This window comes from Symphalangus syndactylus, chromosome 12, assembly GCF_028878055.3.
Source record: "Symphalangus syndactylus isolate Jambi chromosome 12, NHGRI_mSymSyn1-v2.1_pri, whole genome shotgun sequence".
Taxonomy (NCBI): domain Eukaryota; kingdom Metazoa; phylum Chordata; class Mammalia; order Primates; family Hylobatidae; genus Symphalangus; species Symphalangus syndactylus.
This window is the reverse complement of record NC_072441.2, coordinates 43,317,413-43,345,075: the sequence shown is the minus strand read 5'-3', so window position 1 is coordinate 43,345,075 and position 27,663 is coordinate 43,317,413. Positions and strand designations below refer to the sequence as shown.

The window sequence follows — 27,663 nt, the reverse complement described above, 5'->3', positions numbered from 1 at the left end:
CAGTGCAAGGAAAAGAGATCCACTTTAGGTAGGTTCAGCACTTACCCTGGCTTAAAAGCCTTGTGCCTCAAAGGAACCAATATCTCCTGTAACTCAATAGATCAATCTTTGATGCGTCAAGGACATGCTGAATCACAAGTTTCACTACAGTCACAGAAGTCCAATGACACAGCTTCCTACCAGGCATTTATCACTCTTCCAGCCCAGAAACAGCTGACCAATCAGCAGTCATTTAAGCCATAATGTTGCGCCTAGTAACACAGTTAACATTTGACCGTTATCGGGTCTCCAGGGAAACCGAACTAGAAAACTAAGAAAGTCATAAAATCCAATTCTTCTGCACTAAAGGAAGGGACCTGTGCCTTCCTTTCACTATGTGCCTCTTGCTCTTGCTGTTCCCTCTGCCTGGAAGCCTCCTTCCAGGACATCTGCCTGGCCTGCTCCTGGACCCCCTTTAATTCCTTGGCCAAAAGTCACCTTTCCAATGAGGCCTTCCCAGGCCATCCTATTTGAAGATTGCAGCTTCTATCTAACCTGCAGGAACCTTCTACCATCTTGGCATGCTTTATTTTTTCCCATTGCCTTTATCTTCTAACATATTTACTAATTGATTTTGCTTATTTTGCTTATTTTCCCCATAGAATTTAAAGTCCATAAAGCTGGGATTTTTGTCTTTTTTCTCCTTCATTGATAATTCTTAGTAGAACAGTGCCTGATACACAGTAGGTTCTTCAACAACTATTTCATTTATGAATGAATTTATGCCCTTTTTTTTAGACAATAACTTCTCACTGGCACCCTTTGTTGGAGGGGAGGGGGCAAGATATTTTCAGTGACCAAATAAAAGACAGCATGGTGTGAGGGACTAAGAGCAGGAACTTTGGAACCAAATCACCTGGATTGAATAAAGGCTTCAATACTCACCTTGGAAGGATCCTTAACCTCTCTGTGCCTCAGGTGTCTCATTTGTAAGTGAGGCTAGTAATAGAACCTATATATTAGAGTTGTCATGAGGATGACATTTGTTAAAATACATGTAAAGTGTTCAAAAGAGTTCCTGACACACAGGAAGCAATATGTGTTCACTATTTTTAAGGCCAACTTTTAAAGTACTTTATTTTCGCTCTGTACCACTTCTAGTGATTTCTCTCTCTCCCTATACCTTCTTTTCCAGCTGATCTGTCCGAAAAATCACATCTACCCCATAGCTTCTATAATATGCTGATTTCCATTCACTTTTCCAACCACTGACCTAAGATTTCTAATGACGTAGTTGCTACTTTCCTCTTCTTAGTCCATGAGTTAGTTGTGTTGGCTGCCATCATTGACCATGGCTTCCTTTGGCTTCTAACCTATGCCTCTCTCCTGGTTTTCATCTGTCCTTATGGCTGCCTCTTCTCAGTCTTCTTCAAGGGCCCCACTTCCTTCTCCATTTACTCTTTAATGTTATTACTGACACTGTCTTCCTCATCACATTCTCCCTGGGTGAGTCCATTTGCAAGCATGGCTTCAGCTCTTATATCAACACCCCATATGTGCCAGTCCTACTGACAGTTTCCCAAAGATATCATGTTCTTTCTCACATCCATGACTCAGAGCTTTCTTTTCTCCTCTTGGTGTCCTCTTACTTTCAGCTAAGGAGAGGTTCTTGACTAACTTCAGCTGGTTCTCCAAGTTTTAATTCAACCATCACCTTTTCTCTTATTCCCAAACCAAAATGAGGGTTTCTCTTCAGCATTCCCTTAGTGCCTTATGGACACCTCTATCAAAGTATAACACAAGTTATTTTGATTGCTAGTTTATTTATTTCTCCCCTAGAAATGAACTACTTATATGTATCCATGTCCTCAAAGTATGGTACCTGGAACATAGCAGCCATGTAAAAAATACCTGGATTCAATACATAAATACATGGCATCTATATAAATTTTTATTGGGTTCTTTTCAAATTCAGAACTAAACATTCAGTAAAATAATATCTCATCAAAATGTTAGTTCTTCCAGAAGATCTTATTAGGGGTAAGGGTAAAGGATGAAGAAAAGCAAAAAGTTCCACTGTGGCAGTATCAATGGTGCTGCATATACGCTACATTTCATTCTGAAGCCAGTTTGGAAAGATAAGGGGCCCCCTTTGATGTTAGTGACATCAGACATTACTTGACTACAGTCAATTGCTCTTTGGGCTCATTGAAATCTTTCAAGTGCCATATTTACCTTATTAGGAAATCCCAGTAAATAGGTGTTTCAGGCTCTCTGCTATGATTACAAATACATCCACAGAGAACAGTGACTAATACTTACATCATTAAAAATCACACAGCCGGCTCCCTAAAGAGGTTTCATTGACTTGCGCTTTGCTCTGGCCCCCATTTTGCCAGAGATCTAGGCACCTACCTGTAAAGTACATCCAAACACGCCGATCATGAGCATGGCTACTGAGAGGTAATCGGTAAACACATCCCACCACGGCTTCAGCACTCGGAAGGCAGGCTGCTGCTCAGAGAACTGCCGGAATTCTGTCACGGGAATCATGTTTCTGAGGAAGGAGAGATTACTTGTAAATCAATTTATCTTCCAGTACAACATACTGCATTGTTACCAAATGTGGCTCCAACTCCTCACAGCAGAGGTCTGAATTAGTTCAAGAGCTGTCAAGACACATCAATGTTTTGATGAGCCACTCAATAAAAACACCAGTTGAGGAAATAAGGAGACCCACGTGGAAAAGGCAAGTACTTGCCTTCTCTTGTCCAATAACAAGGTTCCCTTTGTGCTCCAGGTGGGACAGAAAGAACACGGCCAGACACTTGCCACGTCCCAGTTATTTCCTGGACCCTCATTTCTCTTAAACAGAACATGAAGATGCCAGAAAGACTAGAGCTCATCCTTTGCAATGTTTTTGCTGTTTATCTTACCATCTTGGGTTATTGCTTTAAGCTATTTTTTTTTTGCTTTAAACTATTTTTAAGTGTAATTTTAGCATTCTTTTGTGTTAATTCTTTACTGAGCCCTGTTTATAAAGCATTTTGCTTGTTCCATGGGAAAGGAAAACCGTGTTTCCACGTGGTCCTTGTCTTTTAAGAAGAAAGGTCTTGTTGATGGTGGTGGATTGAGGAGGCCTCAATTTTTCTTCCTTGTTTCCTTTTTGTCTCCATGCTTGTATCTTGATTTTTTTCTCTGTTTCCTGTACTTCTCACATTTCACTGTGAACCCCAAACTTATCCTAATTTTCTCCGCTGAGACAACAGTTTACTCTGGAAACTCCTATCTTAACCAAATGACAGAAGATAAATGAATAGGGTGCACCCACGGCTCTGGGAAAAGGGAAAAAGAGGTACATTATTTTCTTGATCTGCCTCCTCCTTTCTTACTCACTGCCTTTAGTGTGACCCAGGACTTGAGGTTAATCATCCTGCTACTGTGAGGAGCAATAATCTTTCTTCATCTTATGGCAAACATCCTGCTACTGTGAGGAGAAATATTCTTTCTGTATCTTATGGCAATCATCCTCCTACTGTGAGAAGAAATATCCTTTCTTTATCTTATGGCAAGGAATAAGGGTGGCCAAGGAGGGCCAAAAACATTTCACCTTCCTTCCCTAATACTGAATTAAGAACTAGATAGACAATAAACATCCCAGATAAAAGCAAAGCCTCTTCTTTGATTACAGCGTTGGCAACAATTACAATGTTATCTATTCTGTCTTGCTACATTGTGACTTTCTTATACAATAATTTGTCTTCTTTTTGAATCTGTTAACACAGTGTTGAAAATTTCAACGGCCTGGCGATGTTCTCTTCTCTGACCTACCTACTTGACATCTATGCAGAATACAATTTCCTCATTTTACTGAAACACAACTTTTCTTAACTCTTTTCTGTTACCACCACTAGGCTACAAGTTTCTTGAGGGTAGAATCTACATGTTCTGCCTATGTGTCTCCTTAAAACATGTGTTGCAGGCAAACTGCACAAAAGCTCAATACATTACTTTGTATATTTCCAGTGTGATTAAAATTTCAGACTAGTCCAAACTTTGATTTCCCTGACACGTTATGGCCTCTTTTTTTCTCAGTAAATTATTACAGTCCCACTGCCCCAAATGTTTGATAGTCACAGTTGTCTCAGTGGCAGTAACGGATGGCATAAATTCATCTTGACTTCCAAGTTCCACTTCAGAAGCTACTGTCTTACTCTATTTTGCATCCCCATTACTTGCCATACTGCCTGAAAACCAAGAAGCTCTGAACAACTGTCTGTTGAATAAATTCTGATGCTTATTCGTGAAGCCATGCTCATCCAACTCAGATTTGGGGTGACCCTAATCAGCTGCAGTGGCAGGGATAATTAGCAAACCACCTGTGTTATAGTCTATCGTTCCTTGATAGATTTGGTTGTTGTCTCCTCCATAAGTTTCTTTACGTCGTAGAGGAAATTGGACTTATTTATAAAAGTGAGCAACAATTTCAGAAATAAAATGCACCAATATAGAGCAGTGGCTCTCTAACTTTTTAGTCTCAGGAACCCCTCATGCTCTAAAACAATGAGGAGAACCCTGAAGTGTTTAATGGGTTACACCTATACATATTTACTACACTAGAAGTGAAAAACCAATAAATTTAATATATATATATAATTTATTAAAAAGTAAACTCATCCATCAACATACATCATTATGAAAAATAACCATATTTTCCAAAACAAAATTAGTAGAACAATGAAATTGTTCTAAATTTTTGCAAATCCCTTTAATGCCTGGCTTAATATAAAAGACAGCTGAATAGAAGATATATCTGCTTCTGCAATCTATTGTGATATAATATGTTGTTTTGCCTGAAATTTCAATCCATTGTGATATGATATGTTGTTTTGTCTGAAATGTATGGACCAAACATGGCCTCACAAACATGTGGTTGGAAAAGGGAGGAGTATCCTTTTTATATCATTGTAGATTTTATTTTTGATACTATTCTAAACCCTGACTTGGTTGCGATATGGAAACTGGAAACTCTATCAAACAACTTTTTAAACTTCATTATATTAAAATTAATTAGTGGCCAGGCTCAGTGGCTCACCTGTAATCCCGGCACTTTGGGAGGCCAAGGTTGGTGGATCATGAGGTCAGGAGATCAAGACCATCCTGGCCAACATGGTGAAACCCCAACTCTACTAAAAATACAAAAATTAGCTGGGCGTGGTGGCATGCGCTTGTAATCCCAGCTACTTGGGAGGCTGAGGCAGGAGAATCACTTGAACTCGGGAGGCAGAGGTTGTGGTGAGCCGAGATCACGCCACTGCACTCCAGCCTGATGGAGAGCGAGACTCCATCTTAAAAAAAAAAAATCAATTAGTCTATCTTGTACTTTGAATGGATCTTTTTACACATGCATGATTTTGTAACACATGCATGATTTTGTAACATCATGCATTGATAATTTGGAAAACATTGGATCACTGAGTTATCCAGACCTTCCAAATGTTGACACATTTCATCATAATAAAATACTAAGACACATTTTAGTAATAATATTTAAAAATCACATTCATTAATATCACCATTGCTATCATCAGAAAAATGTTTAAGAATTGGGAAGCTGTCAAGCTCATGGTGGTGATCACAAGTTTTCCAAAATTCTAGTTATCACTTGAAAGTTTGAATTTTATTGCTGTCAACAAATACTTTAGTTGTTCTCCTTGAAGTGTCAGGATCACTTCATTCATTTTGAGGATATATATGCCACATATTCAAGTATCAATAATCAGTTGTTTTATTCAAGTAAAAGTAGTATGATGTGATAAAGTAGCTCATTCTACTTTCAACTCCATTACACAAGAACTTTCTCTTGAGACAACCATTGTACTTTGGAATGCAGCAGAAGTGCTTTGTGTATTCTTCCCATTTCATCACATAGTGTATTAATAAAACATGCAGTCAAAGGTTGAAAGTTATTAAAACAATAATTTTTACTGCCTCAGTAAGCACAGTAAGTGAACCTGGTTTTTTAATTGCAAGTGTGTACCAGTGAAGAACACAATCCCTTCAGCACAGTCTGGTGCCTCTATCTTGAGTAATGTGAAGGTGCCTTACTAACCATGGCTTTTGCACCATCAGTGAAATAGGCAAAAAACATCTTAGCATTACAAAACAGTTTTGACTTCATGGGGTCCCTTAAAAAGGTCTAGGTTGCCAGGCTTCCATGAACCATACTTTGAAAACCACTGAGGCAGAGGGTCACTGTTCCTTCATCTAAGTCTTGCTTTGAAAAAACAAAGACCTGAATACTCACAACAGGTGAGGTTCTCTGAGTCCTTGTCTGAGTTGCTTCATAGACCTCATGCTTTTAATATGGGAAATAAAGTCAAACTAAGGCATCTAAGAAATGTAAGTATTATCTACTGCTTCTTAATATTGGCACAGTGTAGATAAGATGGATAGGGAATCAGCAGGTCAAGATGGCAAAGTTTAGTGCTACAACACAACTATTATTGCATTCAAACTCTTTTTTTTTTTTTTTTTTTTTTTTTGAGACGGAGTCTTGCTCTGTCGCCCAGGCTGGAGTGCAGTGGCACAATCTTGGCTCACTGCAAGCTCCGCTTCCCGGGTTCACGCCATTCTCCTGCCTCAGCCTCCTGAGTAGCTGGGACTGCAGGCACCTGTCACCACGCCTGGCTAACTTTTTGTATTTTTAGTAGAAATGGGGTTTTACCGTGTTAGCCAGGATGGTCTCGATCTCCTGACCTCGTGATCTGCCCACCTCGGCCTCCCAAAGTGCTGGGATTACAGGCGTGTCCAGCCGCATTTAAATTCTTCTGAGTAAATGTGTATGTGCATGTATGTCTACATGTCCACATATGCACAAGTATCCTACATATAAATATATATACAGATTGATATGGTTTGGCTGTGTCCCCACACAAATCTCATTTGAACTGTAGCTCCCATAATCCCCATGTGTCATCGGAGGGACCTGGTGGGAGGTAATTAAATCATGGGGGCGGGTTTTTCCCATGCTGTTCTCATGAAAGTGAATGTCTCATGAGATCTGATGGTTTTATAAAGGGCAGTTCCCCTGCACACACTCTCTTGCCTGCCACCACGTAAGCCATGCCTTTGCCCCTCCTTCACCTTCCACCATGATTGTGAGGCCATGTGGAATTGTGAGTCCATTAAACCTCTTTTTCTTTATAAATGATCCAGTCTCAGGCATGTCTTTATTAGCAGCGTGAGGACAGACTAATACACAGATGTATCAGATTTTATGGAATTAACATATTACAAGGCCCCAAACCAATATCTAACACAGCATTAATCCTTAATGTTTTTGATGCAAAAAGGTGAGTAAGGGAAGACTTGAATAAAAAACTACAAATCTAAAGAGAGGGTAGATAGACCCTTTGCTTGCTAATGAAACCTTTTTTTGTACTTCTCTTTCACAACTTTCAGTTCCTCTGAAAATTCATGCATTCCAGTGACAGCCACACTTGATTAATTTCTCTTTCATTCCCGCTGTCATTTCCAAGTGATTTGGGACAATTTCAAGAGTTATCATTTCAAGCTAAGGGAGCCACTTCTGAATAAACTACTGGGTTTAAATAGGGAGCTAAAGATTGATCAGCATAATTTTATTTCTAATTAAACATTTTTCTATTTTATATTTCCTCCAACCTTGATTTTCAACTTGCTACAAAGGATTTTAATTTATCTTATTAGTAATATCTTTGGAAGTATTATATTTTTAATTAAATCAAGAGATTCTGGTATCCTAATTTTAAAAATGAAAAATATTACATCTCTGCTTCTGTAACCTTTTGCAGACATTCAGATTCATTTCCTTATTTAAAATACTTATTGTAAGCTTGGGTGCAGTGGCTCATGCCTGTAATCCCAGCATTTTGGGAGGCCGAGGTGGGTGGATCACTTGAGATCAGAGGTTTAAGACCAGCCTGGCCAGCATGGTAAAACCCCATCTCTACTAAAAATACAAAACTTAGCCAGATGTGGTTGTATGTACCTATAATCCCAGCTACTCATGTGGCTGAGGCAGAAGAATTGCTTGAACCCGGGAGTCAGAGGTTGCAGTGAGCTGGGATCATACTACTGCACTCCAGCCTGGGAGACAGAGCGAGGCTCCATCTCAAAAACAGAAAAAAAAAAAAAAAAAAAACAAGCATGAAAGCATGAAACACCTGGCACTTATTAACTACCAAGTCAAATGTCCTGTGGCCATCTCCAGACCAGAAAAAAAAAGAACTATTACAAATAACTATTTTAGTAGATCCATATTCCACATAACTTTACTTCTCAAAGATACATATTTTGGTAAAGAATATTGGTAAAGTTGGCCAGGCGTGGTGGCTCACGCCTGTAATCCCAGCACTTTGGGAGGCCGAGGTGGGCGGATCACAAGGTCAGGAAATGGAGACCATCCTGGCTAACACGGTGAAACCCCATCTCTACTAAAAATACAAAAAATTAGCCGGGCGTGGTGGCGAGTGCCTGTAGTTCCGGCTACTCGGGAGGCTGAGGCAGGAGAATGGCGTGAACCCGGGAGGTGGGGCCTGCAGCGAGCCGAGATTGTGCCATCCAGCCTGGGTGACAGAGTGAGACTCCGTCTCAAAAAAAAAAAAAAAAAAGAATATTGGTAAAGTTAGGTACAAACATAAAGTTTATTTTATTTATATGGCTCTTCCTAAAATAATATGTTACCATCTTCCTCCCCAGGATAATTTTTGTATTTCTTGTCTAGAATTAATATCCAGAATGTATTCTGCTCTATTTATCAATCCATGACCTAAAGAATATGAAACTTATTCTAGTGTGATTCCAACACGATTGCTAACACTGTTTTATGGCTATGAGGTGGGTAGAGTTAACATTTGTTTTGTTCCACATTTTTCTGACAGTGGGTAAATAGTATCACCTTTAGCACAATCATACATCATTCAAGGAAACAAGAACCAATTCCAAATGATGGTAGGTAGCCTGTCAGTAACCCAGTGAATGGCCCTAATCAAAATAAATACAAAGCAATTTAATAGTGCCTGAGCACATGAAATAGGAATTCAACAGAAAAGAAACCCATGTGTATTGCTCATCTATGTTGTTAAATCCAGTGGTCAGTTCTCATTCCTTATCTTTTCTTTTGTTGTTTTTTTTGGAGACAGGGTCTGGCTCTGTGACCCAGGCTGGAGTGCAGTGGCGTGATCTTGGCTCACTGTAATCTCCACCTCCCAAGTTCAAGTGGTTCTCACGTCTCAGCCTCCTAGGTAGCTGGGACTACAGGTATGTACCACCACGCCCAGCTAATTTTTGTATTTTAAGCAGAGATGGGGTTTCACCATGTTGGCCAGGCTGGTCTCACACTCCTAGTCTCAAGTGATCCACCCACCTCGGCCTCCCAAACTGCTGGGATTACAGGCATGTGCCACTGCGCCTGGCCTTTCACTCCTCATCTTATTTATGAGCAGCATTTCATGTAATTTGACCATTTCTCCCTTGGCTTTTAAAGGACACCACAGCCTTTTGGTTTTCCTTCTACTTCTCTGGCTATTCCTTTGTTGTTTCCTCCTCTTCTCCCTGACCTCCTTGTTTGGAGCATCCCAATGCTACTCTTAGGTCCTCTTGTCTTCCCTAATGCATTCACTCCCCTTGTGATTGCATCTGGCCTCAATGTTTCAATACCAACTATACTTAACACTTTACAAATTCATATCTCCATCCAGACTCACAGATCCCACTACCTACTTGACATCTCCTCTTGGATATCCACTAGACACATCAAACTCAGCCTGTCCAAAACCTACCCCTGTCCCAGTCCCCTATTCCCTAACTCCACAGCAAACCCTTCTCCACTTACAGCTTTCCTATTCAGTAAATAGCAACTCTATCTTTCCAGTTGCTTAGGCCACAAATCTTGGAGTCATCCTTGACTCCTCTCTGTCTCATAAAATCACGTGCAGTCTGTCAAAAAACCCTCATTTATTGTGTTTCTTCCTTTCTTTTTTTTTTTTTTTTAGACAGACTTTCTCCCTTGTTGCCCAGGCTGGAGTGCAATGGCGCAATCTTGGCTCACTGCAACATCTGCCTCCCAGGTTCACGCGATTCTCCTGCCTCTGTCTCCCAAGTAGCTGGGATTACAGGCATGCGCCACCACGCCCAGCTAATTTTGTATTTTTAGTAGAGACGGGCTTTCTCCATGATGGTCAGGCTGGTCTTGAACTCCTGACCTCAGGTGATCCACCTGCCTCGGCCTCCCAAAGTGCTGGGATTAGAGGCATGAGCCACCATGCCCGGCCTTGTGTTTCTTGATGTATTGCATCTCTACTTCCACAAGAATGCAAGTTTCATGATGGCAGAACTTCACTTTTCAGTTCTATTGTGTTCATCAATGTGTTACAAGTACCTAGAAAATAATGCCTGGCATGTATTAGATACTCAACTAATGTTTGATGAATAAATGGGTGAATACATAGTAATTTTAGTTAAGAAAGTGGGATATAATTGCTTTTGCAATTTTTATTACTGAAGCTAAAGCAAAGTATATGTCTGACACTGTCACGGTATGAAGATCCCACACACAGGGCCAGGACATTAGCATAGCTAAAGCCAGTGTGAACAAGGGCAAAAGAGGTAATGAACAGAAATGCCATGATTTTAAATTTATGAGTTCTTTTCAGTTGTACCCAAAGGCTCCACAAATCAAAATAAAGTCATCAGAATATGCTGAAAACATCAGTTGTAAAACAAATTGCTTTTCTTTTGGCAGTGCAAGGATGGAAATAAAAAGCAGGAGAAAAAAGGCAAAATTTCCCAATTACATAAAAATTATACCTTTCTCCCTTGGGAGAGCATGATTGTAGATTGTGTTTTATTGTACAGTTTTGGCATTCATGACAAAATATTTCTGGAAAAATCCACTGAAGCAGAACATAATTATATGGTTCTGTAGAAATGTATTTAATTAAATGAGAAAAGCATAAATGGGTTATAAAATTTTAGAACCTGAAAAAGGTCAAAGAGATCATCCAGTCCAGACCCCTTACTTTATGGGTGAAAATCCTAAGCCAAGAGAGATTAGGTGACTTGCCCAAGGAACACAGCTAATGGTGAACTATAACTTTTAGCCAAATCTTTTTATTTCCTTCTAGAGCTCTTTGCTAACACCAAATGATGCTGACTGGAACTGAAAGAAGTTAAACTGTACTAAGAAACAAATAGTTTAAATAGAATTTTTCCTGTACTCAAATTTCTCTTTTCATGTTTCTTATTTGACAATATAAAAGAAAAAATAAACGAACATTAACACATTTAAATGATTCTTAAGCTATACTGTCCTCATAGCATCATAAAATGATAGAACTTTTGACTCAAAGGAATCTTAAGAGGTAAGCGGAACTTGCAATCCAATGAATACTTCTATCTTTTCCTTGGATATCTCCATGATATTGTACGTTATTAATGGATCAATTACATTATTTGGAAAGTCTTCAAGTTGAGCTTAACCTATTTTTCTAAAGGTGTTGGTGGGGGTGGCAAAAGTACTTCTACCTAGCAATTTTAGTTCTCTCAAACAATGATGATATTATTCCTTTCTGATTATGCTCTTCACATATTTAAAGAAAAATCCTTTTAATTGTGTGTGCTTCAGGCTGTACATTTCAAGGCTTTTGCTTTACACGATAGTTTCCAGTTACCTACATTATTGTAGTCATAGGCCTTTGAATCCACTAAAAATCTATGATCAGCAGCTGCTTTTTCCCTCTCACAAGCATAATTCACTTTCATTCACTCATGTGCTTGCTATAAATTATGAGAGGGAATTATATGTCAGGCTCTGTGCTAGGTGCTGAGAGAATCCCTCACCCACATATACACTCATGGGAGAATATTCATTGAAGAAATTCCTATAAAAACATGAACTGAAACTCCTTTGTAAATGGAGTTGATTATTGTTTCCTGTGCCAATGGTGCATTTAAAGAGGTTGTTACAGTATTTTTATTTCACCAAGAATTTATATCTCATCTCTGTATATTCAAGAAAGCAGCACAGTCTCTTAGAAGCAGCCCTCAATACAAATTGGTTATACTGAAATCGACTTACCCATGCTTATCATCCACACAAAGACACACCCAATCGAGCATTTTGTAGTAAGGACCAACTCTTTCATTATGTTATTATCCCCTTAGATAGACCCTGACATTGCAATAAATAAGAGAGAGACTGTTACCAAATACCTCCATGTAAATAATAATTATTCAAAGAACATCCACTACCGAAGAGAATGTTTGAGATGAGGAAAGAAGTCAGGAATAATTTATAATTTCAAAGTTAAATATCATTGAATTTTTAATGCACAATGTTCTGTCACTAGTGCTAAATAGGATGTGTTGATCAATAATGTCTTCTGAGGTCTTAGCTTGTACCCAAGAAAATGGCCAAATGTGACTGTCAGAACATGAACTTATTAAGAAACTGGTGATAGAAAACAAATCTAAACATTAAAGTATTATTAACAAAATAATGGTTTGGAATACTGCATTTCTAAATCTCACTGAGATCTTAAAAGAAAGCTTTAATTTCTTTGGGACTTTTGTCAAATAGTTTCAGCTATATGTATATGATACTAATAATTATTTAATGTCTATTCCGCACAATTCAAGTACATTTAAATTCAGAAATCCTTTCTGAAATGAGGCTAAGCTGAGATCTAATAGTCCTTCAAAAACTGTTCATAAACGATTATCCTCAAATGTCAGTCATTTCTTTCCATATCTCTATTATTCTGAGTATACCTATAGTCTCTCTCAGAAATGGCTCAGCTCTCTGCATCTTACTGGCCTTCTTAGTCACCTCTTCATTCCAGTTTCTTTTTTTTCTTTTCTGTCTCCTTTAAACTAGAAACACTCTTCCATGAGGTAGCATGGATACACACCCCTTCCCAATCCCAATCGGATTCTAAGCCCTTGAAAAGGCTGTGTGTTTCTCCTTGAACTCTCAATATCATTGGCTGTGGTTAAGGCCAGGTTTTCAATCACCTTATCAGTCTCAACATCCAAAAGCTAAGTCAAATTCAACTGGGGAAATCTGTAATGATTGGTTTGAAGATCATTGATCTCTTCCTTCAATGTATAGAAAGAGACTGAGGTTTACCTCCAATCCAGTTTTACCCCTTGAACAAAGAGGGCAGAGGGTTCTAAGCAGCAGGCACACCACGAACACACAGCGCAGCCCAGAAAACTCAGGCATGACAGGTGCTGGCGAAGCCACGTGCGGGGAACGCTGCTTTCTTTCTGATGAAGGGCAGCAAGGAGAGGAGGGTTCGGAAGGCAAGAAGACTCCTGCCCTCAAGAGCATTAAAACTGAAGTTTCTTGTTTATTTTGTAACTTCTGGAATTTATAGTTCTCTGAAAAGGCAAGGGGTCACCTTTTATTTTATATTCCTTGCTCTGGGGCCTAGAATACTCAAAAAAAGGTTTTTTTTTTTTTTTCTTTTTTTTTTGAGTTGAACTTTTAATGATTTCATAGGGAGAAAGTTGTCTTTTCTGTTCTGACAAGAAATGTAGCTTGTTTTTCAGATATCTTTCCATAAAAATAGATGGCAGACTGGTACTTACACAAACTGTCAACCAAAAAGTGTGACAGGGAAGCTAAAGCAACTTTTTGTCAAAACACTTTTCCACTTGTTGTTTTTGTTAAATAGGGGTAAAATTTAAAAATTTCCAGCTAGGTTAAATATAAAAAACTAGGAAACAAAGTAACACTGCACAGAAACCAAGAGACTGATGTTTAAAGTGAGAGACTGAAAGACTAATGGGTTTAGAGTATGATCATTTTTATCTTCCTTTTCAATTAAGCTAATCTTTACAGGAATCTACCTTTAAAATGTACCGTCTAGAATCAGGGACCATGAAAGGTTTGATAATTGCAGAAAAACACTAACGGTTGACTAATTATCTTTGGAGCTTTTCAAGAAGGCTGCCCTCCATCTCATGCCAGCTGTTGATTGGTCTTCCCTGTTGGATGAGCTCAGCGAAGTTCGTGATGGAAGGAAAAATTTCAGGTCCTCCAGCCTCCAGGAAAAATGGCTCTTCAGGAGCATTAAAACTGATAAGAATATACCTAAAAATCAGAATGTTAGGTTTTTGTCTGTCCAGCTAATGAATATTTAATGCGAGGCTTTGTATCTAAAGGAGAAATAATTGTTGGGTTTGGCTCTATATTTAACATATTGATTTAATGGCCACCTTTTCCAAGTTAGACATTTTATGAGTTTCCTCTTCTACGTTTTCTTTATTCACAGCAGAGCTAAATATCTAATGCAAACACATTTGATGCTTATAGAGTCACACATTCTAGAAGCTGAGAAAGGGCATGAAATGTTTCTTTACAGGAAGGCTCTAGGTGGATATAGCCAAATGTTACTGGTCTCTCAAATCTACATTGTGCCAAACATCTATATGAAAAATATTCTCAGAAAATATGAATCATTTAATTAAAATACATTGTTTCTGAAGATAGATATGTTCTTTAATTTAAAAATATAAAAAACCTATCCTCCCTCAAAAAGAAATAGTGAAACTGGGTAACACACATTGCATGATAGCAAAGGCCAACAGTCTATGTAGATCCTGAAAAGTCATTACAAAGAAGACATAAATAATAGTGGCAGGGGCCACCTTGCTTTGTTAACTCCTACGCATACTGCAGACCCAGGTTCTAGCACCACTTGCTCAGGGAAGCTGTACCCAATCTCTCTGACTCCGTCACATCCAGAGTTTCAGGCTCTCATTGTGGATACCCCCTGATGACCCCTGTCAGAGAGTACTTTCCATTCATTTGTGCTCTTGGATTTACATTGGTCTTCCCTATGCTATAAGGTCCACGAAGGCAGAAATAATTTGTTTTGTCCACCACTGTTTTCCCAACACTTCACAGTATTTGGCATATAGTAGGTGTTCAATATATATTTATTGGGTAAATAGATGAGTAATTAAAAAGAAAGTTACAAGAATGGTTTAAGTGTAATATCTTGGATTTATTAATTTGCAGCCTATGTCAGAAAAAAAAGTAGAGGAAGAAATATAAAGCTCATCAGCTAACTTGGAACAAGACCAAAAGCAGTGCCATCTTCATTGACAAATGGTACAGGATTTTGAAATCACTTGGAGTTGCTATTATTAGTAAGAAAGCTGGCTTGGAGCCAGATGAGGTCTTCCTGAGAAAACCATCTCAACCATATCTAGAACCTTGCAAATAAATTTTTTTAAACGGTTGAAAACCTAGAAGACAAGGTATGGAAGTGTAGTAATATATCAACTTGCAAGGTGACATCTAAAGCTGATTTCAGAACTGATTTTGCTCAGCAACTTCATTAAGAGGATTAAAAAGGCGGATTGCGGGTGCTTGAAAAGAGCAAAACTGGCTCAAAAGTTGTTAAGTTGGGAGGTTTAAATATATTAATCACAAATGCTAAAAAATAAAAAAATAGCATAGAAAGGTCATAGGAATTCAATTAAAACTGTAGAAAAAAGTATGGAAGAAAGAAGAAAAAACTTACTTTTAAAAGTTCAACATTTCAAAGAAGAGAGATCTTTGCAAGTTCTGAAGGAGGACTTAGGAATGAAGTAGATGATGTTTTGGGTAGTGGAAAGTAGGCTTAGGGCCAAGGGAAAGGACAGGGTTTATGAAACAACTGTGGGGATGTTTGTTTTTACTTGCTCTTGCAATGTTTGATCTTCTTTTCCAATGACCCATCTTAAAAACTTAACACAGCCTAATGTTTTAGAAACCTAAAACGTTAGGTAACAGAGACGTAAATTAAAATTGTTTCTACAAAAATAAATAAATAAATAAATAAATAAATAAATAAATAAATATCCAGTCAACAGAGAAATGGAAATTGGTGGAAAGATAAGTTGGTTCATTTCTATTCAACATCCTTGGATACAAGCACGGCCAGTCTTGGGATTATTGTGAGAAAGACATGGGATGTTGGGGAATGGGGGTGGAGAAAGTTCTAGGATCTTAATGTATCCTTGGTCTTTCTGTTTCTAGAGGCTGAATAGATTATCAATGGAGATAGCTACCGGAGTACAAAGTTTCCAAAGGACAGATGCAGTGCCTTTGAAAGCTTTGTATTCCTAGCACTTACCACAATGCCTGGAACTTTATTTATTCTTTCTATATTAGAATAGCTCTATCTGCAAGGTATTGAGCTCACTAATGTGAATAAAGTGATGAGTAAGGCAGACACAATCCCTGTCTTCATGAACCATGCATTATGGTGGAAAGACAGACACTAAACAATGACACACAACCATTTAATCACAATTGTGACAAGCATGATGAAGTGGAAGTGTAGGACACTCTGACAGTATACATTAGGACCTGAACTACTGGGGGTTTAGGAAGTGATGCTTGCATGGAAGTATGAAGTGTAGTATAAGTAGTAACAGTTAGCTAGGTAAAATTGGAGGCCAGGGCCAGGAGAACATTCCAGACAGAGTGAAGGGCCTGCAATGTAATGGCTTTTTTTGTTGTTTGTTTTCCCCCTCTTAAAATGTTTCATTTTGCTATCCATTACTCATACATGTTTTGTTTCTGTTTATTTTGAATAAGGTTGGACCCTGTCATTTTCTATCTGTAGAGACATAAGGATAGGGGTAGCCTGAGCCAGTCCAGATGATCTGAGACAAGAAGGGCAACACATGACATGCTCTTAGATGGAACTGGCAAAAAGTCACAAGACTCATTTACCAAAAGTTGTTTTGTATGGTATGTGTGAAAATCTACCCATGCTTTCTGTAGATTCATGTAAAGCTTCACAGCTTCACCTTGCATCTGGCTGTTAAATGGAGAAAACTGCCTTCCAGAACATGCAAACTGACTCTGACCTGTACTTGGTCATCCTCCACACAATGCGTCAACATTAATTCAGTGTAAACATCAATTCCATGTTAAAATCTGGCTCAGTAGCCTATGTTTGTACCAAGTTCACAAAATTCTCATGACAGGCACTGAAGGCCGTTAGAATCTCAGTGGACTGGTCATCACCAGTCATGGGCTGCTCAACAATCTCCTGAGACCGAACACACGCAGCAACAGGTGGGTCAACCATGTCTTTACTCTCCTGCATTTATCCAAATGTGTGCCAGCCTGCCATGAAGGCCCCTCACTAGAAATCTACCTAGAATTCCTCCTTAGGAGCTGACTTCTGAGCTATACACAGAGATTGTCTTTGCTCAGAGGATAGTCTCCTTTGATCTGTTTTTTACTTTTCTCTTTTTCTTCCCTTCCTTGAGTATACCCTTCCTCTTTCCTTTTCTCCCTTCCCCCTCTCTAACGTTCTTCCCTCCCTAAACTTTTTCACACATTTTACCTAACTACTAAGTGCCAAGCACTGGGGATAGAAGATAAATAAAAAGCTGTAGTAGAATATGTGACTACTGGGGTGGCTGAGGTAGGAGAATCATTTGAGACCAGGAGTTTAAGGATGCGGTGAGCTATGATGGTACCCATGAATAGCCACTGCACTCCAGCCTGGGTGACAGAGCCAGATCCCATCTCAAAAAAATAAAAAGAAAGAAAAAAAGAGCATATGTGAGTAACAGATCTATAAACAAGGAAACCAAAAAAATGTATTATCCCCTTTCTTTGCTCCTCAGCTCTTTATAATGATTCAAACCCAAGGGGCTTGCATAAGCCAGGCCAGCACTGGAAAAGATGCATACCAACTAGCTTTTTAACTCCTGCAGGTGGTTTGCCAAGAGACATGCCAAACAGGGTATAAAACCAAGTATGGGACTGCCCTGGAATGAAGATATGAAAACAGAAATAAACAGGTACCTTTACTTTCACAATCTAAATTTAAAGATGGAATAGATTCAGATAGAATTTTTTGATAAATTCTTTGCTGTATAAACTCTTGCAACTTGCTATTCAAAAGCTAAGAACCAAATAGATTTGTAAAGAGACACTTGAATAAACTTCTATATATTCAATATTTTCATTCATTATTTTTTAAACTGACATTTTTCTGAAGAGAAAGTCCACAGTTCTTTTCCAATCTTCAGTGGGATTTGTAATCCCTCCAAATATTTAACCACTACACCAACAATGCATTAGCTGTTATGATTATAGAAAGAAAAGCAGAAAACATATGTTGTAAAGAAAGTAGTTACCAGAATTACACTAGAAAAAAAACGGCAAGAACACGAATGAGTCAGCGTGAGGGTATAACAGGCTAAGGGCATCAACTTCGAAGAGAAAATGAAATTATTTGGGTTGCCCTGGTAACACCAAGATAAAATGCAGAAATGAAAATGTGAGGTTTAACGCTAAGAAAACCTTCTTCAGCGCTAGGGTCCCTCACATCATGGAATGAGCTTTACCATGGCAACATGCAAAAAACATGTAAACGGATTAAATACAGAAAATATCCAAGGGAGTGAAAGCATGGTATTAATAATAAGAACTAAGCTGATCTAATAACTATTCTGGACCTTTCTTTTCTTTAACTCACAGAATTAAATAAGGGGAATGGGAAAGGGTTTGCAGGGATCAAATGAGATTTTCTTCAGTGATATATAATCTTAAATAATTAAAAAAGTTAAACATTATGGATTATTTCCACCCACTCAGTTTTCTGCAAGTGACATAGAATCTCCACTCAAAGATCTTGTTTTATTATAGGAAAAGGGAAAAGAAAAAAGAAACAAACATAAGAAATAGAAACATCCTCCTAGGTTACATGTTCCATGTCCAATCTCTACTTTTTTGGAAGAGATTTGTCATTGGTTATTAAGGCAATAAACGACTCCGCTCAAGGGCAGACAATCATATTAATATGGCACTAGAATATAAAAATAATACTTTAGAATCATAGTGGTTGGGAGCATGGCACTGAAGTCAGGGTGCCTGAGTCTGTATCCTGGCTCTGTCACTTGTAAGCTGGGTGACCACAAGAAACTTACTTAATCCTTCTGTTTTCTCATCTTGAGAATGGGGAAAAGAATAGCATCTTGCTTCACAGGATTGCTGGGGAAGCATGTAAGAGTGGCAAACACTAATCATGGTACTGGGCAGGAATTAGCACTCAATAGATGACAGCTACTAATATTAGCAATAGAGATGACAATCAAATTTGATAATTATGATAATGACTTCATGATTTTTAAATATATTATTTTGGTAAGAGCACAACATAAGATCTACCCGCTTAAAATTTTAAGCATACCATACAGTTTGGGTAACTATAGGTACATGTTGTACAGCAGATCTTTAAAGCTTACTCATGTTGCAAACAGAAACTTTATGCCCATTGATTAGTATTAATAGCTCCCCATTTCCCCCTCCCTCCAGCCCCTGGCAACCACCAGTGTTCTCTTTGATTTTATTAATTTGACTATTTTAGATACTTCATATATGGAATCATATATCTTTCTGTGACTGGCTTATTTCACTTATCAGAACGTCCTCATTCACCCATGTTGTCACATATTGCAGAATTTCCTGTTTTTTAAAGGCTGAGTAGTATTCCATTGTGGGTATATACTACATTTTCTTTTTCTATTCATCTGCCAATGGACATTTTGGTTATTTTTACATCTTGGTTATTGTGAATAATGAAGTTTACTTTTGAGAATAAGAATTTATCGGTGTTTGGAGACTTCTGTCCCAATTTGAGGTACCACACTAAAATAGAATTATTTATAAAAACAGAAGAAACAAACTTAAAAAAATTGTGTTGGTTAAATAGGAAATAAAAGGTATATAATTGACATATAATGTTGTCATGCTTGCTAATTGCCAGACATTAAAAATGTTATCTGTTGAACCTCCATATTAAATCCACGAGGTAGGTATTATCTTTGCTGTACAGAAGAGGAAACGTACAAAGAGAGATTAAATAATTTCTCCAAGATTGGAAAGCATGTGAAGGGCATAGCAAAAATTCCAACTCAGGGCTTTCAGATTCCAATGTCCAAGCTCATTTCATTTAAAGAGGGAAATTATTTTAGTCTCTAACAATCTCCTTTACGGGAAATTCAGACTTGATATCCATTGGCAAAAGGACCTATTTGGGAATTCACCTCTTTTAGGATTGCATTCAGGGCAGTCATATTTGTGACTTGAACACTGTAACCTAAAATCTGACACTGAGAGAAATCCAGTCTGAGGAATGATCTTTTTAGAAGTTATAAAGGATTCCGCTTCTGTCCATGAAGGAGTCACTAGGGTGAAACTTACCATTCTATAATAAATAGCTAAAAAAATAAAATTTTACCAGAGCCACTGAAGCTCTTTTGTGTTATGTTCTTGGTTATACCTGTTTTTCATTTGATGCTAAATCCTTGGGTGGAGAATGCAGTCCCCAAATATCGCATTGTTCCAATCTCCTTTAGGGGGATCTGTATGTGATTTCCAAGAACTTCGTGCAGCAAAACAACAAGAACTTTCTGTGCGGAGAATTTGAATACTGGGAAATGTATACCAAATCAAAACAGAAGGACAGTGACTACTTACTTCCTTTTCATTGTTCAAATTAATATAATCAAGATACTTAAGTATTTAACCATCTTTTACCCCATGAAATTTATCATTTCCCTTCCCTGATGTTTCAGCTAAGTGTTTTGCTTTATTGTAGATATGCCAACAAAGAACATTCATTTTTCTACGACTGGTTCAAATGCTCACTGTTTTTTAAAATTATTATTATGTCTTTGCACTTCTGGCTTCTCCATTCAGGTCCCACAATGTTTCCAGAAGCAGGAAATGGAAAACACTTTAGGTAAACTTTATGTAGAATATTCTCATGGGTACCTAAAGTCTCTTTCTAACCCATGGGTTGACAGCTTGAGTTTTGCCAACTAACTCACTCTTGATGTTAAGACATATCAAAACACAGCAAACCACTTTAAAGTTTTAGCTCTTTTAGGGAATGTGGCTTAGGATGTGATTTCCCAGCAACCTGAGTTCCAAGGCTCAAATGCCCTCAGCTTAGATTTTCCTCATCCCATCAAACACTGCCCAGCAAGTAGCTCTATTACTGCTCTGCTTTGTATTTTACCTTAATTTCTTCCTCCCACTGCCCCAGGTTTACTCCTTTTTTAGTTTTTCCCAATATAAGTAACTCATGCTCTAGCTGATGGATTGGGTGTGAGGTTTGAGAGAGAAGAATCATTATGAGTCCAATATTTTTAAGTTGAGAAGCTGAAATAATGGAGTTGCCATTTTATAAAGGGAGTGAGAGGCTACAGAAAGTAGGTTTAGGGAGTGGTGAATAAGGAGTTTGGATAGAGACATTTGAAATCTGAGATGTCTACTAGACACCCAAGTGGAGGGGCTCCACAAACAGCTGGATACACTGGACTAGAGATAGGAAAGATCTGGGATAGAGACAGAAGTTTGGGAGTCATTAGGGTTATAAAAAGTGATAGGATGAAACCACCTAGGAGCATACGGAGAGGGGAAAACTATCTAAGGACTTCCTGCAGCAAGGAGCGTTCTGCCACCAGATATTGGCATGAATGTTGTTTTCTCACTTCCTTAGGGTCTCTGCACACACATCATTATTGGAGACACCTTTGCGGGCTACCCTATTGAAAAGATTAATACCAACACACCAAAAGCAAGAGCATGCCATCCCAGCACTCCCTTTTTCATTCCCTAAGTTGCTTTCCTCAATAGCATTATCTTTATCAGATGTACTATACAGGTATTACTCATTTAGTTGTACTTCTGTCTCTCTGCTGCATCATAAGGTAAGCTCCCTAAGAAATGGGGACTTTGTTTTGTTCACTCCTGTCTCCCAGAGCCTAGAACAGTATCTGGCACATAAAAAGTACTCAATAAGTAATTGCTGAACCAATGAAATGAGAAATGAGCATCTACTTAATCTGAAATTCTTCCAGTTATTAAAATGAATAACAGAAATGTTTATGTGACTACCAGAAATTAGAGTAAGGTGCACTTGGTTTTGGGGAAGAGAACACCAGATTTCTTTTGTACTACTCTGCATTTTCTCATGATACCTGCACCCTGTTTAGGGGCAAAGAGGAAGCAAAGAAGTCCTAAGAGGCCACCTGAGAGATCTGCATGGAGCTGGAAAAGGACAATTCTATCTTAGTTAGAGAGTTGGGAGAAGGAACAAAGGAGAGGAGTGGGACAAGAACTGTCCTGGGCCTCATTTGTTTTGAATCATGGGCTTCTTTATATATATATATTTTTGTTATACTTAAAGTTCTAGGGCACATGTGCACAACGTGCAGGTTTGTTCCATATGTATACGTGTGCTGTGTTGGTGTGCTGCACCCGTTAACTCATCTCCTTTATATTATTAACAGTATCATGTTTTTTCCTCTACTCACATTGCCGGCCTCTGTCAACTTCCAGGGAACTACCATGGAATAAGGTAAAGACTGCAAGAAGGGAATGTACATGTTTATTAAGCAACAGCAGTGCAATAGCAATCATTGATCATTTGGGTCAAAATGCAGTCATATGTTGCTTAACAATAGGGATACGTTCTGAGAAACGCATCATTAGGCAATTTTGTCGTGTGGATGTCATAGAGTGTACTTATACAATCCTAGACGGTATAGCCTACTACACACTTTGGCTATAGGGTTTGGCCTCTTGCTCCTAGGCTATAAATCTGTACAGCATTTTCCTGTACTGAATCCTGTAGGTAACTGTAACACAATAGTAAGTATTTGTGTATCGAAACATAGGAAAGGTACAATAAAAAATGTATAAAAGATTAAAAATAGTACACCGGTATAGGGTACTTACCGTGAATGGAGTTTGCAGGACTGGAAGTTGCTCTGGATGGGTCAGCAAGTGAGTGGTGAATGAATGTGAGGGTCTAGGATGTGACTTTGCACTGCCATAGACTTTATAATGAACACTGTACACCTAGGCTACACTAAATTTATAAAAACATATTTTTCTTTCTTTAACAATAAGCTGTAGGTTACTGCAACTCTTTTACTTTTTAAACTTTAAATATTCTTTTTAACTTTTTGACACTTTCATAACATTTGGCTTAAAACACAAACACATTTTATAGCTGCGCAAAAATATATTTTATTCCTTATTCAATAAGTTTTTTGCTATTAAATTATTATATTTTGCTTTTTAAACTTTTTAACTAAAAACGAAGACACCAACATGTATATTAACCTAGGCCTACACATACACAAATCAATAAACATAATCCATCACATAAACAGAACCAATGACAAAAACCACGATTATCTCAATAGATGCAGAAAAGGCCTTCAACAAAATTCAACACCCTTTCATGCGAAAAACTCTCAATAAACGAGGTATTAATGGAATGTATCTCAAAATAATAAGAGCTATTTATGACAAACCCACAGCCAATATCATAATGAATGGGCAAAAGCTGGATGCATTCCCTTTGAAAACCGGCACAAGACAAGGATGCCCTCTCTCACCACTCCTATTCAACGTGGTATTGGAAGTTCTGGCCAGGGCAATCAGGCAAGAGAAAGAAATAAAGGATATTCAAATAGGAAGAAAGGAAGTCAAATTGTCTCTGTTTGCAGATGACATGATTGTATATTTAGAAAACCCCATCGTCATCTCCTTAAGCTGATAAGCAACTTCAGCAAAGTCTCAGGATACAAAATCAATGTGTAAAAATCACAAGCATTCCTATACAGCAATAATAGACAAACAGCCAAATCATGAGTGAACTCCCATTCACAATTACTACAAAGAGAATAAAATACCTAGGAACACAACTTGCAAGGGATGTGAAGGACCTCTTCAAGGAGAACTACAAACCACTGCTCAAGGAAATAAGAGAGAACACAAACAAATGGAAAAACATTCCATGCTCATGAATAGAAAGAATCAATATCGTGAAAATGGCCATACTGCCCAAAGTAATTTATAGATTCAATGCTATCGCCGTCAAGCTACCATTGACTTTCTTCACATAATTAGAAAAAACTACTTTAAATTTCATATGGAACCAAAAAAGAGCTCACATAGCCAAGACAATCCTAAGCAAAAAGAACAAAGCTGGAGGCATCAGGCTACCTGACTTCAAACTATAGTACAAGGCTACAGTAATCAAAACAGCATGGTACTGGTACCAAAACAGATATATAGACCAATGGAACAGAACAGAGGCCTCAGAAATACCACCACACCTCTACAACCATCTGATCTTTGACAAACCTGACAAAAACAAGAAATGGGGAAAGGGTTCCCTATTTAGTAGATGGTGTTGGGAAAACTGGCTAGCCATATGTAGGAAACTGAAACTGCACCCCTTCCTTAAACCTTATACAAAAATTAACTCAAGATGGATTAAAGACTTAAATGTGAGACCTAAAACCATAAAAACCCTAGAAGAAAATCTAGACAATACCATTCAGGACATAGGCATGGGCAAAGACTTCGTGATTAAAACACCAAAAGCAATGGCAACAAAAGCCAAAATTGACAAATGGGACCTAATTAAACTAAAGAGCTTTTGCACAGCAACAAACAAACAAACAAACAAAAAACCGTTATCAGGGTGAACAGGCAACCTACAGAATGGGAGAAATTTTTTGCAATCTATTCATCTGACAAAGGGCTAATATCCAGAATCTACAAAGAACTTAAACAAGTTTACAAGAAAAAAATCAACACCATCAAAAAGTGGGCAAAGGATATGAACAGACACTTCTCAAAAGAAGACATTTATGCAGCCAACAAACATGAAAAAAAGCTCATCATCACTGGTCATCAGAGAAATGCAAATAAAAACCACAATGAGATACCATCTCACACCAGCTAGAATGGCAATCATTAAAAAGTCAGGAAACAACAGATGCTGGAGAGGATGTGGAGAAATAGGAACGCTTTTACACTGTTGGTGGGAGTGTAAATTAGTTCAACCATTGTGGAAGACAGTGTGGCAATTCCTCAAGGATCTAGAACCGGAAACACCATTAGACCCAGCAATCCCATTACTGGGTCTATGCCCAAAGGATTATAAATCATTCTCCTATAAAGACACATGCACATGTATGTTTATTGCAGCACTCTTCACAATAGCAAAGACTTAGAACCAACCCAAATGCCCATTAATGATAGACTGGATAAATAAAATGTGGCACATATACACCATGGAATACTATGTAGCCATAAAAAAGGATGAGTTCATGTCCTTTGCAGGGACATGGATGAAGCTAGAAACCATAATTCTCAGCAAACTAACACAAGAACAGAAAACCAAACACTGCATGTTCTCACTCATAAGTGGGAGTTGAACAATGAGAACACATGGACACAGGGAAGGGAACATCACACACTGGGGCCTGTCAGGGGGTGAGAGGCTGGGGGAGGGATAGCATTAGGAGAAATACCTAATGTAGACGACGGGTTGATGGGCACAGCAAACCACCATGGCACGTGTATACCTATGTAACAAACCTGCAGGTTCTGCACATGTATCCCAGAACTTAAAGTATAATAATAAAAAAAAGAAACATAGGAAAATAATATCTACCCCATGACAGGGGCAGAAAACACAATACTAAATTTGTGGCATTCAAGAGTCAGACAGTTAACCTTTTACTATAACTAGCATTATTCAGGTCCCTTACTGGAGTTTAGGGCTCTATTTTAAGAATATCGAAAAATATTACATAGACATGAGGGCAAAAAATTTTACCTACAAAAATATATTCAGATTCCAACGATTTCTGACCCATCTTAGCTACTACTCCGATCCAAGCCACCATTATCTCTCAATTAGATTCTTGCAGTATCTTCCTGATTAGTCTCTCCACTTCTACCAATGACCCCAAGAGAGTTGTCTCAAGTGAGCAGCCAGAATGATCCTGGGTTTCTTCTCCATTCAAAATCCTCTAATAATTCTCCATCTCACTCAGTGAAAAAGCCAAAATCTTTACAAAAGTCTTAAAAGGCCCTCTGCAATCTCACTCCCACCCCACACCAGTCTCATAGCCCTCTCCTGCACACTCGCTTTGCTCCGGCCACACTGGGCCTTCTAGCACAAGCTTGTCCAATCTGTGGCCTGCAGACCACTTGTGGTCCAGGATGGCTTCGAATATGACCCAACAGAAATTTGCAAGCTTTCCTAAAACATTATGAGATTTTGTGATTTCTTTTTTTCTTTTAGCTCATCAGCTATCATTAGTGTATTTTATGTGTGGCCCAAGACAATTCTTCTTCTTCCAATGTGTCCCAAGGAGGCCAAGATTGGATGCCCCTGTTATAGTGGTTTCTTGGCACCCCAGGTTCACTCCTGCTTTTGCATTTGCAACAGCTCTGTCTGGAATTCTCATCTTCCTGGTATCTGCAGGGCTCAATCCTTCACCTTCTTTAGGTCTTGCTGAAACTTACCCAGATTGCAACCACTTTTCACCATTTCTATTACTACTCCTCTGGTCCAAGCCTTTACCCTCCTCTTGTTTAGATAATACTGCAAAGCCGATTTAATATCACACCATATCTCAGCCATAACACTCCCTTTCCTCCTGCCCTGCCTTATTTTTCTCCATAGCACTTAACACCTTTGAACATACTATATATATTTTAGCTAATTATGCATTTCCTTTTCTCTCTCCTCCCACTTGAATGCAAGTCCCAGGAGGGCAGAAATTTTTGCCCAATTTGCAAAATGTTTTGTCCCTAATGCCCAGAAGAGTGTCTGGCCCATATTTGTCATTCACTAGATATCTGTTAATTAAAACAGTGAAGTGGTAGAAACAGAACCTATAAAGAAACACTATGGAGATACTACTTAGCCCAGAGCCTGGTGGCTAGGCTGGTTCTCTCCTTTCCAATCGGAGGCCTCTTCAGCAAACATACTCCACCAGATCATCACTCAGTCCAAGAAGCATCTAAGCTTGATCTCCCTCTTTGTATTCATTGGAGCTGGAGGTACTGGAGCAGCACTGTATCTCTTGTGTCTGACATTGTTCAATCCAGATGTTAGTTGGGACAGAAAGAATAATCCAGAGCCCTGGAACAAACTGGCTCCCAATGATCAATACAAGTTCTACTCAGTAAATGTGGATTACAGCAAACTGAAGAAAGAAGGTCTAGATTTCTAACAAATGTTTCACTATAAAGCTGCTTTAGAATGAAGGTCTTCCAGAAGCCATCCACACAATTTTCCGCTTAACCAGGAAATACTTCTCCTCTAAAGGCATGAAATCATGTTGATGTAATCTATTGGCGATTACACTGATTAGTAAATAATTGAAACTTGGAAAACAAAACAAAAGAAAAAGAAACACTACGTAAATTGAGACAAGCAAAGGAATACAAAAGGCTACCAGAGGAGTCCAGAGCCTGGATGTCCATGGATAGACTTCAGTGCCAAATACAAAATGCTTCAACGTTGCACATTACAGGCTTTAAACTGCTGCATGAGAGATTTAGGAAGAAACAACCCATTGTTAAATGACCAAATAAATGGTTACAGGACGAAATCTGAGGGTTGGTCATGCCAAGGAGATGTGAAAAATAGGACAGTGAATCATGTTTTGATGGTGAGCTTGCTGTCTGGAGGCAGGGTGCTGGGTGAGAAAGGTTCTTTTGCTCCACTAGGAGCTTAAGATGAGTATTTCTCCAGGAGCCAACATTACTTACTGAAATGCAGAAAGTGC

At 38.4% G+C, this 27,663-nt stretch overlaps 2 protein-coding genes across 3 annotated transcripts in view; one reads left to right on the top strand and one right to left on the bottom strand.

The window, feature by feature from the left end:
* LRRC8C (leucine rich repeat containing 8 VRAC subunit C) overlaps positions 1 to 27,663 on the bottom strand; it is an 84,612-nt gene that overhangs the window by 26,260 nt on the left and 30,689 nt on the right. Inside the window, exon 2 of one of the 2 annotated variants that reach the window (XM_063625337.1) lies at positions 2,395 to 2,536. In XM_063625337.1, coding sequence (XP_063481407.1) covers positions 2,395 to 2,532 — 138 coding nt within the window. In that variant the 5' untranslated portion in view covers positions 2,533 to 2,536. Of the gene's footprint in view, positions 1 to 45; positions 2,258 to 2,394; positions 2,537 to 27,663 lie in introns of those variants that run through there. The other variant, XM_063625339.1, reaches the window with a different exon arrangement.
* On the top strand, positions 13,245 to 27,149 carry LOC134734817 (cytochrome c oxidase subunit NDUFA4-like). The gene is made up of 3 exons (XM_063628208.1): positions 13,245 to 13,326; positions 22,519 to 22,596; positions 26,816 to 27,149. Exons 1-3 carry the CDS (start codon positions 13,245 to 13,247, stop codon positions 27,103 to 27,105), a joined length of 450 nt encoding a protein of 149 aa, XP_063484278.1. The 3' UTR covers positions 27,106 to 27,149.